Consider the following 20,350-nt stretch of genomic DNA (forward strand, 5'->3'; position numbering starts at 1 on the left):
CAATTATGTCATATATGTCACAAGTAATCTGATGAGATGTTTTGGTTGTGGTTTGACGGGTCACCTAGTGCGTGCCTGTCCAGAAAAGTGCCCCAATACTACCACCAATGTCAATGGTCAAAATGAGAATACTGGGGAGGGACAGTCTGCCAGTGATGAGGGGCCCACAAATGGTGGAGAGGCTGGGGTGGATGGTGATCAGTCACCAGGGGAAGGTTCTTCTAATGCCGATGCACCTGAAGTTAGACCATCAGATCAGGATGTGTCTGATGAGACAGTAAGGAACGGGGAAGAGGGGGCCGAGGCTGAAGCTCCAGAATATAATGTTATGCATACTGATAACTCGCCGATTTCCAACGTACTAGATCTTTCGGAGGACGCTTGCGGGGAGGATAGTCAGATCTTGGAAACAGAGGAAGTTCCCTTTAAAGTTCCAAAAGGTCTGAAGAGGGAAAGGGCTCGAGCTGAGTCTCATAGAAAGGTAAAAAAGAAAGATCTGGTTGTTGACGTTAATTCTACTGATGCAGAGAGCGAGGGGGAATTTTCTGATTGCAGCCTAAGGTGCAGTCTTCCCCAAAGCGGCTACACAGGGCGCGAGTACACTGTGGATGACTTAAAAACGTTTCTGAAGCAGACTAAAAATGCTAGGTGTGTTCAAGTTGATGAATACTTTCCCGATGTTGAACAGTTCATCGCTAAAACGAAGCTGTATATGGCCGAAGGTAGCTTTACTAGGCAGGAGGTCTACCGTTTGAATAAATTTCTCACAAAACTTAGAGCTCTGTTGAACGCTGATAGCCAGTCCACCCCAGCCCCTGTTAATTCCCAATGAATATGTTCTTTTTTTGCACTTTTTCCTTTATACTTATGAGTGGGTTTCAAATTGCTTCGCTTAATTTGAATGGAGCAAGAGACCGCACAAAGAGGGCGATGCTTTTTGAAACAATTAAAGAAAAAGCTATTGATGTTGTCTTTGCGCAGGAAACCCATACTGACGCAAGCAATAGCTCTGATTGGGCTTTGGAATTTGGGGGGTTATCGATCTTAAGTCATAATACCTCAACTAGTGGTGGTGTTGCTATTCTTTTTTCAGGTAGCTGTATCCCCTGTTCATATGAGGTTGATGAAATTGTTAAAGGTAGACTCTTGAGAGTCAGAGCTCAATATGAAAATACTTTTTTTGTTTTTGTGTGTGTCTATGCCCCAACGGTTGGGAGGGAGAGAATGATTTTCTTAAGTATCCTGGATGATCTGTTAAAGAATTGTGATTCTGGGGAGTGTTTACTTCTTGGTGGGGATTTCAACTGTACTGAGCTAGCTATTGATAGGAATCATGTAGAGCCTCATATGCCATCACGTAGAAGGCTCATTGAGATAATGAAGTCCCACGACCTTTCTGATTTATGGAGGAACTTTCATATAAAGCAGAAACAGTACACATGGGTCCACTCAAATAATAACATATTATCTCTGGCAAGATTAGACAGGTTCTATACCTTTAAACATCAGTTCAGTTTTTTTAGAAGCTGTCTCATCCTGCCAGTAGGTTTTTCCGATCATAGTATGGTGCTTTGTAATTTTTTTGTTAGTGCCACCAGATATAAGAGCGCATACTGGCACTTTAACACTAGTCTTTTGAATGATGGTAAGTTTAGGGATGTTTTCAAGTTTTTCTGGAAGGATTTTAGATCCACAAAGCAGTCTTTTCAGTCTGTGCAACAGTGGTGGGATTTTGGAAAGGCCCAGATAAAACAGTTGTGTCAGCAGTATACTTCCTGTGTCACAAGAGATATAGCTCAACGCATGAAATTGTTGGAAAATGAGATACTGGAGCTCCAAGGTTTAGCTGAAAGTACAGGTAATCAGTTATATATGGAAAATTTGAAAATAAAAAAGAATTGTTTGGCCAACTTGCTGGGCATTAAAGCACAAGGAGCTCTGGTCAGGTCTCGCTTCCAGTGTGCAGAATTAATGGATGCACCTTCCAAATTCTTTTTTAATCTGGAAAAGAAAAATGGCCAAAAACGGCTTATACATGCTTTGGTTTCAGAAACTGGAGCCCTCTTATCTGACGATAAACAAATTCGTGAGAGAGCAGTTGATTTCTACAAGGTTTTGTATAGGAGTGAAATCTCCTATAAACAGGCCCTTGACAGTCCTTTTTTGACGAATCTTCCTAAGGTATCTAGAGAAGCTAATTGCGACCTTGGAAGGGTGATTACCCTGGCTGAGTTGGAAAAGGCCCTCCATGGTATGGAGTGTGGCAAGGCACCGGGGATCGATGGTCTGCCGGTTGACTTTTATAAGTCTTTCTGGACAGAAGTAGGCGCAGACCTACTGGTCGTTTTGAGGAACAGCTTGGCCAAGGGGCAGCTGCCACTCAGTTGTCGCAGAGCAGTTCTTACTCTGTTACCGAAGAAGGGAGATTTGAAGGATATCAGGTCATGGAGACCCGTGTCTGTTCTATGTGCGGAATATCGGCTGCTCTCTAAGGTTCTTGCTAATAGACTCAGTGAAGTTTTAGGGGAAGTCATTGCACCTGACCAGACCTACTGTGTGCCGGGCAGGCTTATTTGTGATAATATTTCTTTTATTAGAGACGTTTTGGAAATTGGTAAACTTTTACATTTGGACTTTGGCCTTGTTTCTGTTGATCAGGAAAAAGCTTTTGATAGAGTTGAACATAATTATTTATGGAGCGTCTTGACTGCTTTTGGCTTTAATCCTGTTTTTATAAAGAAAATTAGAGCTCTATACTGTGACAATGAAAGTATTCTGAAAATTAATGGTGACTTGTGTGCTCCTTTCAAGGTTTTTAGGGGAATTAGACAAGGATGCCCCCTCTCTGGAATGCTTTACTCCTTAGCCTTTGAGCCCCTGTTAGTACAGTTAAGAGCCAAACTAAAGGGTGTAACTCTTCCTGAGTGTAACATCTCTTTGAAGCTATCAGCTTATGCGGATGATGTAGCTATTCTGATTGAAAGCCAAAGGGATGTGGACACCATGTTAAATGTTTTTACTGATTTTAATCGGTTATCATCTGCCAGAGTTAATTGGGGAAAAAGTGTGGCCCTGTTGGCTGGAAAATGGCCTGATGGCACACCGTGCCTCCCAGGTGGGTTAACCTGGTCTAGGGACGGGTTTAAATATTTGGGTGTGTTTCTTGGAGATGATAACTTTGTTCTAAGGAATTTTGAGGGGATTGTTGAGAAGGTTAAGGGCCGTCTTGGCAAGTGGAGTTTTTTAATTAAAAAATTGTCCTATAGGGGCCGTGTTCTAATAATTAACAACCTGGTGGCTTCATCCCTTTGGCACAGACTTGCATGTATAGACCCTCCAGCACATGTTTTATCTAAAATACAATCTATTCTGGTTGATTTCTTTTGGGATGGTCTACACTGGGTCCAACAAGGCGTGCTTTTTTTATCCAAGGATGAGGGTGGACAAGGATTGGTCCACCTGCAGAGTAGGGCAGCAGCCTTTCGTCTTCAGTTCATACAGAGACTTTTGGATGGACCTGTAAATTCCAGTTGGAAGGCTGTGGCTTGTGCCATCCTAAGAACTTTTGAAGGCTTGGGTCTGGATAGGACCCTCTTCTGGATGAATCCTGCCTTAATGAACTTAAACAAGCTCCCTGTGTTTTATCGCAATACGTTTAAAGTATGGGGTCTTTTGAAAGTATGGAGACCTCAGAATACAAGTTCTCTCTTTTGGCTTTTGCAAGAGCCATTGATATATGGTTCATGTTTGGATCTTACGCATGAGAAGCATTTTCCTGCTTTTAGTGGGATGTTTTGCAAAGCGCGGGTCATCACTTTGAAGGACCTCCTGCCTTTAGCTGGGCCAGGTTTTGAGAATGCTGAAGGAGTGGCCGAACACATGAAAATGAGATCCATCCGTATAGTTAACAAATTCCTCTTGGAATTGCGGTCCCAGTTCACAGATGCTAGTCTAGCAATGTTGGATCAGTATGCCAGGGGTTTAGTTATGCTAAATGAATGTGATCCTGTTCCATGTTTTAGTGTGTCCTCTGGATTTTGTAATGTCTTTTTGAAGGTTGAAGATTTTGTTTTTCTGGGTCCAAATCGCGCCTCTGGAAAGGCACTTTACAATCTTTGTGTAAAATCTCTGAATAGGAGGTGTTTGGAGTCTAGAGTTGACACACCTTGGCGTGCTGTTCTACATGTAGAACAGGATGTCAAACCACACTGGAGATCCTTTTACAAGTCACCATTAATTAAAAAGGTGGGGGATTTACAATGGAGGATTTTATATGGTGCAGTTGCTGTAAATTCTTTTGTTTGTGTTTTGAACTCTGATGTGAGGCATGAGTGCCCGTTTTGCAATGACAGGGAAACTGTTTTTCACGCTTTTATGCAATGCACACGCCTGATGCCTTTATTTTCCATTTTACAGAAACTGTTCACTTACTTCAATGAAAGTTTTTCAATGGAAACATTTATTTTTGGTTTTAATTATGTACAGAAGCGAAGGCACAAATGTCAGTTGTTGAATTTTATCATTGGACAGGCTAAGATGTCTATATATGTTAGCAGGAGGAATAAGGTTGAGCATAACTCAAGATCTGATCTTTTAATGGTATTTGCAATCTTGGTGAGATCAAGGATTTTAATTGATTTTGGTTTCTACAAGGAAATGAGTGATCTTGAAACCTTTGAGATTATATGGTGTCAGGAAAATGCTCTGTGTATGGTTGTAGAGGATAAAGTGCAATTTAATACCTTGTTAGACGTTCCTGTGCCTGCTGTTTAACATACATAACTAGATGTGTCTTCTATTTATTTATTTATTTATTTTTTAATCATTCATCTTTGAGATGACTGTGTATGTCTTTTAGCTATTTGTAATAAAGGTTTTTATAAATTCAAATTCTCTCTCACACTCTCTCTCTCTCTCTCTCTCTCACTCACACACTCTCTCTCTCTCTCTCACACACTCTCTCTCTCTCTCTCTCTCACACACTCTCTCTCTCTCTCTCTCTCTCACACACTCTCTCTCTCTCTCTCACACACTCTCTCTCTCTCTCTCTCTCTCTCTCTCTCCACACTCTCTCTCTCTCTCTCTCTCTCACACTCTCTCTCTCTCTCTCTCTCTCTCTCTCACACTCTCTCTCTCTCTCTCTCTCTCTCTCTCACTCACAACACTCTCTCTCTCTCTCTCTCTCTCACACTCTCACTCACACACTCTCTCTCTCTCTCTCTCTCTCACTCACACACACTCTCGCTGTCACTCACACTCACACACTCTCTCTGTCTCTCTCTTTCTCTCTGTCTCTCTCTCACACACTGACTTTCTCTCACACACACATTTGCTTTCTCACACACTCTCCTCTCTCTCCCCATTCCTCCTGATCTTGTTATTATAACTCCAACTTTCCTCTTTCTCCTTCTCACTGTGTTGTTGAAGCTGTAAATGCCAAATGGTAGACTTCGAGCCCCCCCCCCCCCCCCCCCCCCCCCCACACACAAATTAAGCACACCTCTGAGACCCCTCCCCTTTCCCTCCACACACATAAACAGACACACTGCCCCCTCTCTCTCCAATTACAAACAGTGTCGCTTCCCACAGACCCCCCCCCCCCCCCCCCCGCCCCCAAGACCCTATAAAAATGCCCGTCTTTACATGCTGTCAAACACACATAAACACACTCTCTCTCTCTCCTCTCTCTCTCTCTCTCTCTCTCTCTCTCTCTCTCTCTCAAAAGCATTTAAAGGCATACCACACAAACCCGTTTAAAAGCATGCCTTGGTTGACCCACATGGCTTGTTTTTACCCTCTCTGTGGTGAGATGAGTCAGTCAGTTAGCCCATGTTATTGTTGTTATTATAGTTGTTGTGTGATGTAGGCTTCTCCCAGTTGAATATCAGGGCTTTCCAGGCAGCCGATGACCATTTACACTCTGCGCTCCTTGTTATTGACCCAGAAAGTGAAGGTGGATTGATGTCTGCTATTAAAGTTAGCTGAGCATCCATGGCCACAGACACATGGAGACATACACAGCAAAAGAGAGGATAGAAGAGAGTGTATTTAAAAAAAAAAAAAAAATTTAAAGCGTGGATTATGATTTATCTTGACTCTGAGCCAGTGAATTACAACTTGCACAAGTCCGCGCAGACATTAAAGTTTGGAGTCCACTCTGACCATCCTGGTGAAGGACTTTGCATCATGTGCACACACATGAATCTAAACACAGCTGTGTGTGCAGGAGTACACCTCAGACTAGCCAGAGTAGCACAGGCCAGCTGATGGCTTTATTCAGATGGATTGGGGCCTCTGTCTGGCCTCCCTACATTGTATGTAAGTTGTGGATTTTGCTGCAGTGTTCAGAGGGAAGCCTACTTACGCACGCACGCACGCACGCACACACGGTTTACACCCATCCTACACAGAATGGCCCCTGGTGTCTAATATCTCTCTGTCCTCCATTCAGCTTCATGTACTCCCTCTTTCACTCATTCTATCGCCCCCCCCCCTCCTGTCTTTGTTGTCTTTGTTAGTGCTTCACTTCCTTCACCCCCTTCTCTCATCTGCTTCTCACCTGTCACTTCTTTAATGATGTTGTGGAAGAGGAGAAAGAGGACCCCCCCCCTCAAAACAAAGCACCCATATTTAACCATCTTTTCCCTTTACCACTCACACTCTTTACCTTACACACCCTTTACCTTTCACTTTACCACTCTCTTCCTCTCTGTTTCTACCTCTCTCTGGTGCCATATCTCTCCCTTTCTTTCTCTCTCTCTACCTCTCTTTGATGCCATATCTCTCCCTTTCTCTCTCTCTCTCTCTACCTCTCTTTGATGCCATATCTCTCCCTTTCTCTCTCTCTCTCTACCTCTCTCTGATGCCATACATGTATCTCTTCCTTTCTCTCTTGCTCTCCATGTCTTCATGTCTTTCATGTGATTGTTTGTCACCTCAATGGGAAACCTGATGCTCTTAAGCCAACAACGGACCTGGTGTCAGTGATAGAAAGAAAAGAAAAGAAGGAAGGAAGAAGGGAATAGAGAGAGAGAGGGAGAACAAGAGCTCAAGAGAAAGGGGAGTCGTTGAGGAAAGAGGACAGCAGCTTTGTTTTGTGTGGTGTTGGGGGGGCTCTTCTGAAACAGGACAACAGAGATGGTGTCGGAGCTCAAAAGATTTAACGGCTGCAGCCATTGTCCAGCAGACGGCAAACACCACCATCGTTTGACAATATATACACACACCGCGCACACCCACACGCACACACACACACACACCATTTATTTATGTCCACATAAAGAAAATGGTACACACATATTAAGGGTGCAGTACAATACCTACACAAACTCTCTCACGCACGCACACACATGCGCACAAACTCACACCCACAGTTCACACGTGCACACAACTCACACACACAAGTTACTCATTTTACTCATTACGCCCCAAAGACAATTTTTGGCTGTGTGCCGTTCATATGCAGGTGTGTCTATGTGTTTGTCCATTGATATGCGAGTGTGTGCTGGGTGTTTGTATTTGTGTTTGTGTGTGCTTGTATGTATGTGTAGCTCCGGCGCACCCTCTCTGAGTCAGTGCGCTGGCGGGCAGGTGAGGGCTTTTACGACCAGAGAGAGAGAGAGAAGGGGGGAGAGAGAGAAGGGGAGAGAGAGAGAGAAATGGTGACTAATACCGATCCACCACACACCATCAAAGGGCAGCCACCCCGTCATGAAAAACACAGACATGAAAACAAGACGTAAACACCATGAGTTTCTCTTGGTGTACCTTACGTCTGTTTAACACACACACACACACACATAAGCATAACCGTGACCATACATTCAGCCTACACACTCACACTTACACACACACACACTCACTCACTCACTCATACACCAGCATGTGTCTGTCTCTGACATCTCTGGATCCATTATAGAGGGCTTGTGTTGGTGTTTGTGTAGAGCTTTGGTATTCAGTTCGTCACTAATTTGTTTAGACCAAGACTGTGACACCCATGAGGCCTCACCACTAGCTTCTATGGGGACCAGAGGCTGTAGGTGGCATCACCACTAGCTTCTATGGGGACCAGAGGCTGTAGGTGTCTTGGTTGTTAAGGGCTGCAGAGAACCCTTTAGACCTATGGCTTCCTAATAGGGGTGTAAAGATTAACCGATACGTATCGGTATCCGTTTTTAACCGTGTAAGATACGGCTACATCGATACGTGAAGCCCCGTATCGGAAAAAAACTGAAATGAACCGGTCGTTATATCGATTTACTTGTTATGAATCGGTGCACAACCTTTTCTGCTCGCTCAGACTGATTTACATTCCAAGCAGCGCGTTCATCCCACTTCCGGTTTTGAAACTATACGTGGCACGGAATTGTGGGTAATGCAGTTCGTTTTTGGTTACATTCATTGCCCAAAGTTGTCAAATGACCTCATTACCCATACATCTATTGCAACTTAACAATGTGACAACTTGCACTCGGTCGGCTTTTATTTTTCAAAATCCAGCGCGAAATAAAGCATTTATAGCATTCCTAAACAGCAACGATAGTCTGTAGAGTAGCCTTATCTTTGATGAAGGGATTTCCTTAATGTTAAATAATAATTTGGCCCTTGCTGCTAAAACGATGCATAAATTATTCGCCAATGATTTTGTTCATATTCACTCAGACTTGTGGCATTTTAGATTTCTGCATTAGGCCTATTTTATTCTTGTAGCGTAGGCTAGGCCTATATGAGAAAAGGCCAAGAGTGTCTTAAGCACTGTTTTATTTTATTTCGGTATTGTCTTACCTCAACAAGGCTACAGCTCCATGAAAACAATCAGATATAACTCTTGTATTTGGCTGCTGTGTATGACTGAAATGTAGACTATTCTTTTTTCATTTCAATACAGTATATGAAACAAACCTCAGTTTAGATAATCATATTCACACATTTTGTTGCCTAATTGACAACCATGACCATGATAATTGATAATATAAAATGAATGTGCACCTTGAGCAAATTATAAAAAATCTTTCAGAATGCTTTCCATTCTTGAACTGCATCGAATTGCATCGAATCGTACTGAATCGTTTTTTATAAACATGTATCTTTTCTTGTATCGAATTGTGCCCATGTATTTAGATGCGAATCGTATCGTCTTTTACATGAGAGATTCACACCCCTACTTCCTAATGACGTCATCTGGCTACAAGCTTTTTGAATATGCCTATACTGACAAACTCCATCTGTTTACTTTTTTAAAAAAGGAAATATTGAATATCTGGGTGTCGTCTTTTGTGATTTAAAAAAAAAATATAATGATGTAATTGTAATTAATGTACACACACACTTGTATATTTACACATTTATATTGGAAACTATGCACTCTGTTCTCTGGTCAAATCATAGTATTATGTGGCCTGTTAAACAGATGACTAGCGTGAGCTGATGTGTGTGTGTGTGTGTGTGTGTGTGTCTGTGTCTGTGTGTGTGCGCTAGTCTAAGAAACATCTCCCACTCGGTTTCGTTTACTGGAGGGCTGAAAGTGAGAATGACTGAAATTATTTTTACCGTGCTCAGGTTCCAGTGAAAAGCACAAAAATCTTTAATTTGCATGTGTGTGTGTGTGTTTGTTCATGTCTGTGTGTGTGTGTGTGGGGGTGGGGGTCTTTGTGATATGTGACTTTTCATTGTGTGTGTGATCACATGTAGGTAGCAACATTCAGACATTGAACTGTATGCTCTACTCCCAAGCCCCTGCCCACTTATTGGAATAAAATGAATTGGACTTAATGAGCTGAGCTTATCCATCAAATCATTTTGTTATCTTATTAATCATGTCAAGTTATCAGAGGAGCAGAATTATGAGAGCGATTGATTAGCTGGTGTGTATTTTCAGTCAGGCAGTGCTGCAGACGCCTAATCCGTGTGTGTGTGTGTGTGTGTGTGTGTGTGTGTGTGTCAGGGGTCCGGTCATGCCGTCTGGATTGAGTGTGCCAGTTTTGCCCTCCTCGTCTCTGTTCTCACTCACTTGGCATGTGGCATGAGAATGAACATACAAAGAGCCCTGGCATCCTCTCCCTTAACTAAACACCCCCGTAACCCCTCTCTCGCTGTCTCTCTCTGTGTGTGTGTGTGTGTGTGTGTGTGTGTGTGTGTGTGTGTGTGTTCCCAGTCAGTGACTCAGGGCTGACAAGGCCTTCCAACCTCTCTCACCCTGTAATTAAAGCTCAACTCCGTTGAAAGGGGCTGTGTGTGTGTGTGTGTGTGTGTGAGTGTGTGTGTGTGTTGGCTGACTCATACTTCATGCTGTCGTAGGTTATGATGCATAGACTCTGGTGTTGCCCTTTGTCCCAGAGCCCCAGCAGGGTTTTTAACACACACACACTATCCTTAGGCCTGCCATTCGCCTCCTCAAAGACTGCCTTAGTAAGTGCTCCATGTGTTCAGACAAGTCCTGTAAAGTTTGATGCGCACACACACCCAGACTTCCTGACACATTAACTAATAGGCGAGAGCTTCAGTAGTGTGATGGATGGCCCACCAGACCACTGACTGACGGCGGATGTTTTCTGTTTGCAGCGCAGCAGAAATGAGGAGAAATCCGCTATTACCCATAATTCCCACTCATTGGGGTTGAGTAATGCGAAAGACGTGTGTTTTGAGGAATGTCTAGTGTATCCAGTGGCTGAGAAATGATGGAAGTTCAACTGTTGAACTAGCGGATCCTACCGATGGTTAGCCGTGTGGGTTTACCAGCTGATAGTTAGCTGTGTGGGTTTATCAGCAGGGTTGTTCGAAAGAGGGAGCTACGTTCTGTTCAGAAGCATGGACAAGGAGCTATGATCTTAAACTTGGCCATCACCCACAAAACTTCAAAATGGAGGTGCCATTGGGGGCAATTAATATGAAAAGACTGAAGTTAAAGAAGTTATGCGTGTGTTTGTGTGTGTGGATATCCTACTCTCTCACGGTCATTCTCTATTCTCATATTTTCTCTATTTGTCTCTAATCATTCTTTCAGTCCCCCTTTCTCTCATTGTGCTTCTCTCAGGTCCTCTTCTTTTAGTAGAGTGTGTGTGTGTGTGTGTGTGTGCTGTGTGCATAGCTTATTGTTAAAGTTGGTTGTGTGTGTGTGATTGATGCTGTGTGTAAAGTTTTTTATTTGTGTGTGTGTGTGTGTGCGTGCGCCGTTTGTTGTTGTCTCTGGTTGGACTGGCTTCACTGCTGACTCTTCAAATCCCTGAATGGTGCTGTAGATCACAGCTGTCATGACGACACTCCTCTTCTTGTGATTCAATCTCTCCAGCACACACTTTCGCTCTCTCCCCCTCTTCTCTCTTTCTTTCCTCACTCTCTCCCCCTCTTCTCTCTTTCTTTCCTCACTCTCTCTCCCCTCTTCTCTTTCTTTCCTCACTCTCTCCCCCTCTTCTCTCTTTCTTTCCTCACTCTCTCTCCCCTCTTCTCTTTCTTTTCTCAGTCTTCTCTCTTTCCCTCTTCTCTTCCTCCATTCGTTTGCTGCCTCTTTTCTTTCTCTCTCCCTTTCACCCCTATAACTCACTCACTCTACCCCTCTTTTTCTCTCGTTCTTTTCTTTTTTTCTCCCCTGTTCTTTCTCTCTTTTTGCTCCTCTCTCTTGCTCTGTCTCTCTCTCTCTGTCCCTCTCTACTGCTTCGTGATGCTGTCTTCACTCCGACCCCCTCCCCCTCCCTCTTTTTTTAATTAGACAACAAAACATAAAAAGTATGAATATTCATAAGGCTGGAACTCATTAATATGCACAATTATGCAAATCAGCAGGCAATTAAGCCGCCTCTCTCCACAGATGCTGGGGAGCATAAAACTGTGTGTGTGTGTGTGTGTGCTCATATGTGTAGAAGACAGAAGCTTTGAGAAATTTCTGCTCCATCAATCTTTAAAATTCTCGCAGTCGCTCTCCTGCGCTAAATTAATTTGTATTGTCAGACGTCCCGTCGCACCTCGCATACCGTATGAGGATGTGCCCTCCGCCTGTCGCCACGGCGACAGGGATGCGTGCCAAATCTGGGTTTGTGCAGGTTTAGAGTAGGTATCGAACAGCAACGCCGTTAGCAACAGTGGGAAGCTTTCATAGACCAGTGAATTGGCATCAAGAGGCAGCAGTGGGGTTGGGACATGTGCCCCTACTGCCCCACCCCACCTCACGCCACTTAGAGCCCACCCTAAAAAGTACAGAGGGGAACTCCTGTAATAGTTACCATCTGGAATCTCCCTCATCACTCTCCCTGTCTCTCTCTCCCTCACTTCTATCTCTCTCTCTCTCTCCCTCACTTCTATCTCTCTCTCTCTCTCTCCCTCACTCCTCTATCTTTTCCTCTCTCTCTCTCCCTCTCCCTCACTCCTATGAACTTTGTCTTTTCAGTTGAAAACTACTGTCATTCATATGCCTAGGTTAGCATTCAACATCATTCACATGCCCAGGTTAGCATTAGCATCAGTTAGCATTCCACATCATTCAAATGCCGAGATAAGCATTGGTTGGTATTCCACATCATGCATGCCTAGCAACTAACGAGGTCTGTTTCAATCAGCAGCATCATTCTCATGCTCAGCAGCTGACTCTGGCCTGGCTTTCACTCACTGGTCACAACAAAACAGCAGTGTTGTCCCTCCTGTGTTAAGGCAATGGATGACAGTGGATGGACACACACACACACACACACACACACACACAACCCCACAACAGATCAGTTGATGGGGAGTGACGTGCCTCCGACCTCATGAGACACATAACCTGCATGCTGCCACTGAGGACCCCACACCGGAATGCACTGACGTGTTTGTGTATACACACACTCACACTCACACTCACACACTCACACTCACGCACTATCTCAGTCTTGCACATACACACACTGCCATTCTGCTTCTCTCCCTACACACACACACTGCTGTCAAAGTGGCAGCATAAAGGTTTGGCATGCACTCTCTCCTAGTGGAAAACCTATTGGCAGCTCCTCTGACATCAGAGACACCTCGCATACCAAAGTTGACGGGAGAAGGATTCCTGCAGGGCAGGAGTATGCAGGCAGGGAGATACGGTCAAAGATTGTTAAGGCGGAGCAAGATACTTCGTCGTAGTTCATGTCTATGGGCGCGAAATGGGGATCGAATCCTGTCTGCATAAAGAGGCGTGTCGATGACGTATTGACGAGCGTACGTTGCAACCGTTCAACAGCAGCTGCATAAATAACCGGCGCACACCTGATATAAGGTCGATTTTTCTCCAGACTGGAATTCTCAAAAATGCTAAAAATGTACCTGAAATGTTCAGAAGGGTTTGAGGATCATGAAAACGTGCCCGAAATTCACATTCCTAACTCTATAGAACCAAGACCTTAGCATATGTGGTGAAATTCTGATCTATGCCCATAGACTTCAATGGAGCAGTCGCTGCCTCTGCTCTGCATAAAGGGGGATTTTGACCCCCCCCCCTCGTGCGATCCGGGTTCCCGGAAGTGGCTCCTGATGAAATATCTTGCTCCGCCTTAACAATCTTTCATACGGTCACTCCGGGGCAACAGAAAGGGTCCTATTGGCCACTCTGGGTAGGGCAGAGAGGTCCAACATGGTCAAGTAAATCCCCAATAGTCAGGCAGCAAAAGACAATGGTTCAGAAATCAGCACAACGGAGACAAAGTTCCTATCAAGAAATTCACATTTCTGAGCTCTTTCTGAAAATGGTCTGTGGATCTGTCTGCCTTCCTGGCATGTCTTAAACCCATTTGTTTCATTGTGTACTGGTTGGTAATGAGTTCCCCTCTTGTTGTCTCTGGTCCAGAAGAACGCACTGGAAACAGCTCCTGGGCCCCGGGGGATCAGAATGGCACCGCCTTCAATCAGCCACGGGTAAGCAATGTATATATTGGTAATGGTGTCTCATACATATGATGTACAGCTTACTCACCTTTAAAATATAGATGGCTTCAGACACGTGCAACTCAAAGCGCTTTACACAGACATCAAAAGACAGACACGGCACAAATAATCTTTCTAAGGTAAATTAGCTAGATTAAATTTAAGATGAATGTCCATGGGTATTTGGGTCACCATTACTAAACTGGAGCCCAGAGCTTAAGAGTGGTGCAGGTAATGGAGTTCTTAGAAGTATCCCATAATCCATTGCATGCAGCCCCCCCCGTCTGACACGACTAGTTCATTCACGTGCAGCTTAACAGATCATGTTAGAGGCGAATGGTGAAGCATGACTTGGGGACAGAGGTGTGCTTACCTGTTTGTGTGTGTGTGTGTGTGTGTGCTTGTGCAGGGGGTTATTGAGATCCTCTTGTGGTAATCTGTCTAGTTAATGAGTCGTGTGGAGTGAATCAGTGTAAGCAGCTCGTGTGTGTGTGTGTGTCATTATGCACATGCTTGTGCAGGTAGCTTAGGAGATGTAGGTTAGCCGGTCAGTCGGTGAAGTTGGTGGAGAGGCTTTTGATGTCTACTCTCTGACCTACCTGGCATCTTTCTCTTATCACACACACACACACACACACACACACACACACACACACACACGGTCACCTGCGTCATAACCTGCCCAGCTTGTTTTGGTGTTGATTCTTTTTTGTCTTGTCCTTGTTGTTCTCTCTCTGCAGGGCTACTCTGAGCCCACCTACAGTGATCATGATGGAATCCTCCAGCCGTTTGGGACTCCTGGAATAGGAGGTGTGTTCCCCTCTCTCCTTCTCACTGCCACACTCACACCTGTGTGTGTGTGTGTGTATATCAAGTTTTATCTCCTACATGATTTTGTGTGTGTGTGTGTGTGTGTGTATGAGAGCAGTGGTGTGTACATGCATTTGTGTGTGTGTGTGTGTGTGAGCGCATGAGAGCAGTAGTGTATGCATTTGTGTGTGTGTGTGTGTGTGTGTGTGTGGATGTGAGCATTTGCTGCTGACACTCCCCTCATCCCCCAGCTTAGCCTAGCGCCCAACCCCCCCCCCCCCCACACACACACACACACACACACACCCCACCCAGGGGCCACTCTCTTGGGGGTGGGGGCACATTGGGGATGTACCCCCAACCCCCCCAGAGGATTAACCAGGAGGTGGGGGGTACAAGGGTCGAAGGGGGGAGGGGTGCTTTTACGGGCTCTGGGTCATAATGGACCAATTTGTTGTTTGTCAGTGCTGGCTGAGGCCATAAACAGACACACACACACACACACCCGCACATTGACAGAAAGGAAGGGGTGGGGGGTTGGCTTCTTTGCGTTTGGTGGACCCTAGCCAAATGTAGTCTGTCTAGCTTCATTTAAAGGAGAATAAATCAACTGCTGTGTGTGTTGAGGGAAGGAGATTTAATGTATGTATTAGTGAGAGAGAGAATCTGTGTGTAGAGTGATGCACGGTCACGCCTTGTTGGCATTGAGGTCATAAGGCATTAGCATGTTTATGAAAGAGGCAAGATGGTCCCAGCAACATTTAGATAAACAAGCACACACACACTGGAGCGTAACTCAGCTGAGCATATGTACTTCAGTAAATACAGTGAACTCGGCTCTTAATGAAGCACCCCCCTGTTCCTTAGCAACCTGGGCAATCAATAGGCATCGATATGTTTGGAATTGACTGTGGACATTGATCAGAGGCTTGGTTATGGCGTGTGTGTGTGTGTGTGTGTGTGTGTGTGTGTGTGGACCAAACCCTGAGCCAGCTCCTTTTCGTAAGGAACCCTGAAACTCGGCTCCCTGTGGGATTGATATATTAGTGGTTTTCCTGAAATACTCTCCTCAGATACTGTAAACACAGAAACATCAGTTATTTTAGTTCTACCGTTGCATTGTTCTTTCGTCTGGGTTATTGTGCTCTGTGTTTTATGATATGTGTGCTGGATATATATATATCCCAGTGTTGGATACCCGATTGCATGGATATCATGGAAGTCATTTATTTGTTTTGCTAGAGGGAGCACACACACAGCAGTAAATATCTCATGAACTCCACATAGCCTGCACTGGAAAGAGTTTTTTTCTGGTGATGTAAATGGCGATATGAATGTTATGTCCTGGAGAATGCTAATGCTAATCAGAATGATAATGGTAACACAGCTGGGCTGGTCAGTTCTCATGGCATTCCGACTACAGTCAGGAGATACTGAGCGTGATATACACTCTCTCTCCTAGAAATGATTGTAGTAGTACTGTTGGGAAAGTGAAAAAGGCAATAGAATCTACATTGTGGAATTGCTATTTTGTTTTATTTTCAGATTTTTTATTTTTATTTTCAGACTTACAACTGTTTTTCCATCTCTATTATAGGTAAAGAGAGGTATCCCTTTGGCATGCAGGTAAAGATCAGCACACACATGCACGCCCAAAGACATACACGTAGTATGCACGCATGTCAACACTGTCTGTCACAGAAGCTTTAATTATGAGAAAGGAAAATTATGATATATTAATCTCTCTATCTCTCTGTCTTCTGTCTTTCTCTCACCTCTATCTATCTCTCTATCTCTCACCTCTATCTATCTCTCTATCTCTCTATCTCTCTCTATCTCTATATCTCTCTATCTCTCTATATCTCTATCCTCCAGGCTGGAATGATGTGTGGGGATATGCCCATGCCTGGGACAGATACTCACTCCAACTCTGGGCTCAAACCAGATTCTCAGTACCACCAGGGCTATTCTCGCAGACGACCCACCGACGAACCCATTGGTAAACACACAGACAGACACACATGCACAAACCACTGACGAGCCTGTTGGTAAACACAAACACACACACAATGTACAATGGTCTTAAAGACTGTGTGCTATCATGATTTGTGTGTGTTTTTTTTCATCTGCAGACTCTCAACCTAAGAAGAGGAAGGTGCCTGGACTCCCCTCTTCAGTGGTGAGTTCATGCTTATACTCACCATTAGCTCTGTGTGTGGTAAGAGTGTGTGTGTGTGTGTGTGTGTGTGTGTGTGTGTGTGTGTGTGGTATGGATGTTGTGGTGTGTGTGTGTGTGATTGGGATTTGATGGTGTGTGTTTGGTGTTTGTATGAGCTCCTGTCTCATGTTGTGCTGTATGGAGCCTGTGTGAATCCAGAACACAGGCTCCCCCCCCCCCCCCCCCCATCCCCAAACACACACACTCCCCCCCCATCCCCAAACACACACACTCCCGGCCGAGCTCCTCCTTTATAGCTCTATCAACTCAGTCTGTCGCTGTCATTCAGCGCACACACACACACACACACACACACACACACACACCTTTCTAGAGACACACATATGATGTAAGCACATTCCTTTCCAAATCAGACACACACACACACACACACACACACACACACACACACACACACACACACACACACACACACACATATATATATATATACCGCATGAATGACCATTAGATGACAAGATGTCCACATACTGAAATGAATTAATTTAGGATGGAAGAAATGGAAGTGAGTGAATAAAGGGAACAGAGAGAATGAAAGAAAGAGTCACCATAGTGACCGAGCTATTCTTTATCAGCAGAGTATGACATGAATAGGTTAACGCACAGAGAGCAGAAAGCCCTTAAAAAAGATCAAAACCTGCAGTAGCGCGCCATCTTGCCTTCCCTCTCTCCGCTCCCTGTCTGTCTTTCTTTTCTCTCGCTTGCTACTCCTGAGCAGATGTGGCATGTTGGAGAGGGCTTCAGACATCCTGCACTCATTAAGGTTAAATAAATAAATAAGAGAAGAAAAAAAACTCAAAATGTCTGCAGCAAAAGTTTGTCATAAGCCCCCTGCCGTAAAACCACCCCCTCACTCGCACCCCTAACACACACACACACACACACACACACACACACACCTCCTGCAGGGCTGATAGTGGCTTGTAACACCGCTCACTGTGTTTGCTCCTCTTTTTTCATCCTGTTTTCTCTCTCTCTCTCTCTCTCTCTCTCTCTCTCTCTCTCTCTCCCCTCCATTGATTCTCCACTACCTCACACTACCATCCAACTTGTTGTCACTCTTACTCGTCTTTCTCCTCTTACTCTTCTCTCTCTTCTGCCTGGTTTTCTACATCACTCTTTCAGCACCCTGTCTTTCTATCGCTCCCTCTCTCTCTCTTTCTCCCTCTTTTTCCTCCCCCCCCCGCTCTTTCTCTCTCTCGCTCTCTTACTGCCCCCCTCCCTTTTTCTCTCATTCTCTCACTCCCTCCTTCTCTCTCTCTGTCTCTCCCCCTCCCCCACTCCTCTTACCCCAGCTGCCTGTGGAGTTGGCAGGCTTCCAAGAAGGGGCAGATGGCTCTGTAATTAGGAGTGTCTCTCTCTCTCTCTCTCTCTCTCTCTCTCCTCTCTCTCTCTCTCTCCTCTCTCTCTCTCCTCTCCTCCTCTCTCTCTCTCTCTCTCTCTCTCTCTCTCCCCCCCCTTACCACTCTCTCTCTCCCCATCCTCTATGCTTTTCTTTCTACTTCTTTTCCTCTTTCTCTTCCCCCTCTTTTGTTCTACATCTATCCATCCCTTCATGGCGCTTTCTTTCTTTTTCTCTTTTTTCTTTTCTTTTTCTCTCTCTTCCTCTTTCTCTCTCCCATCTTGTATGACTTCTCTCTCTCTCTCTCTCTCTCTCTCTCTCTCTCTCTCTCTCTCTCTCTGTGTCGTTACTGCTCTGGTTCTGTCCATTATTTCTCGCTCTCCTTATTCTTTCTCTTCATCCCTCCTCTCCTCTCTTTCTGCATGTTTCGCTGCACACACACTCTGTCTACCCCTCCTGCCGTCTGTTTCTTACCCTCTTCTTCTTCTTCTTCTTCATCACCACACCACCTCTTTATCAACTATCTCTTCTTTTTCTTTCTTGCTTGCTTGTTCTTTTTCTCTCTCTCGCCAATTATAATTATGAAATCCAATTATACAAAAATGTCAGTTTCTAGGATTCCTCTTGATCTCCTCTCCATGGTGTGTGTGTGTGATAGATAGATAGATAGATAGATAGATAGATAGATAGATATATAGATAGATAGATTATTGATCCCCAGGGGAAATTCAAGAAATTGAATAGTAGAAATTGAAACTGATAGGAAGTGAAAGTGTAGTGAGACTGTAGAGTGACATGTGTGATGATGAATGAAAGAAGGAGAACATGAGCTGAACTAGTCGGTGCTGTGTGTGTGTGTGTGTGTGTGTGTGTGAGAATTGGTGAGTAAGTGAGTATGTCCACTAGCTGTGCCCTTAGGGCTGAAACTGTATGTCCTCACGTTTTCCCACCAAGCTTGAGTACAATTCCTGTTTGTCACACGTTACTGAGCCAGACAAGTTGACACACACACACACACACACACACACACACACACGCCTTGTAGCATGTTATTGCTATCAGAATAACTCCTGTGAGGGAGTATATGTGTGTGCCCAAGTCAGAGATTTGATTTTGTGTTTTGTGCCTTTACACATGCTTGTGCATTTATCTACTGATTCATTTTCGTTTCTGAATCTAATAATGTTGAAAAACATTTTGCCTCATATAGACAAGTTGAATCTGAAAAGCTGTGTGTGTGTGTGGCAGGTGTACCCAACGTCAGGGGAGGACTACAGCTCTGATGGCGCAGGATACCCCACTTCCAAACCAGGCAGCGTGTACCCCTCACAGTACTACCTGACGGGTAAGACACGTGTGCACACACACACACACACACACACACACACACACACACACACACACACACACACACACACACTCACACACACTAAGGACTACCTGACAGGTAAGGCATGTGTGCGCGCACACACACACACACACACACACACACTCACTCAGAGGAGACCTTGGGCTGCGGTTTGTTGCTGAGGATGTTTTGGCAGAAGCCAAACAGTAGCAAGAATGCAGATCTGGTCATTTACTTGCTGCGCAATTGCAGGGCCAACTAGATGTACAAAAACCCTTCAGTTTATTTGCCCCCATTTTGACCATGACACCTCAGCAGACTCCCATGTCACGTGCATCTCCCTGGATGCACTTCTTATTGCCACTCCTGCCCTGAATGCACAAGAGAAAAATGAGTGAATGCTCCTAAACACCGGAGCTGGAGACTCTGGGTTGTGGCTGCATGTTGTAATGCATAGCAGTAACAAAGCGCTAACGTCTGAAACGTCAATCTGTGAGTCAGCCATCAGGCCCACATGCATATGATGTGTCACTGCCATCACAGTGTTCTGGAGTCCAGTCACGGGGTAGTGCACACGTGCAGATCGGTCACCTCACAAAGTAAAAGAAGGCTAAAGAAAGAGGGAGAGCGACAGAGAGAGGGAGAGCGACAGAGAGAGGGAGAGCGACAGAGAGAGAGCAACAGAGAGACTCCAGCTCCTGGTGGACTGTGCCCCGTCACGTAGCCGTGTGTTAGC

At 44.7% G+C, this 20,350-nt stretch overlaps 1 protein-coding gene across 5 annotated transcripts in view; it reads left to right on the forward strand.

The window, feature by feature from the left end:
• LOC121689801 (transcription factor E2-alpha-like) overlaps positions 1–20,350 on the forward strand; it is a 46,110-nt gene that overhangs the window by 10,892 nt on the left and 14,868 nt on the right. For 3 of the 5 annotated variants that reach the window (XM_042070286.1, XM_042070000.1, XM_042070083.1), the window contains exons 4-9: positions 13,799–13,866; positions 14,616–14,685; positions 16,283–16,311; positions 16,561–16,684; positions 16,818–16,864; positions 19,515–19,611. In XM_042070286.1, the coding sequence (XP_041926220.1) occupies positions 13,799–13,866; positions 14,616–14,685; positions 16,283–16,311; positions 16,561–16,684; positions 16,818–16,864; positions 19,515–19,611 (435 nt within the window). The remainder of the gene's footprint in view (positions 1–13,798; positions 13,867–14,615; positions 14,686–16,282; positions 16,312–16,560; positions 16,685–16,817; positions 16,865–19,514; positions 19,612–20,350) is intronic. The other 2 variants (XM_042070208.1, XM_042070138.1) reach the window with 2 other exon arrangements.

The sequence above is a fragment of the Alosa sapidissima genome, chromosome 1 (assembly GCF_018492685.1).
Source record: "Alosa sapidissima isolate fAloSap1 chromosome 1, fAloSap1.pri, whole genome shotgun sequence".
In the NCBI taxonomy this organism is placed as follows: Eukaryota; Metazoa; Chordata; class Actinopteri; order Clupeiformes; family Clupeidae; genus Alosa; species Alosa sapidissima.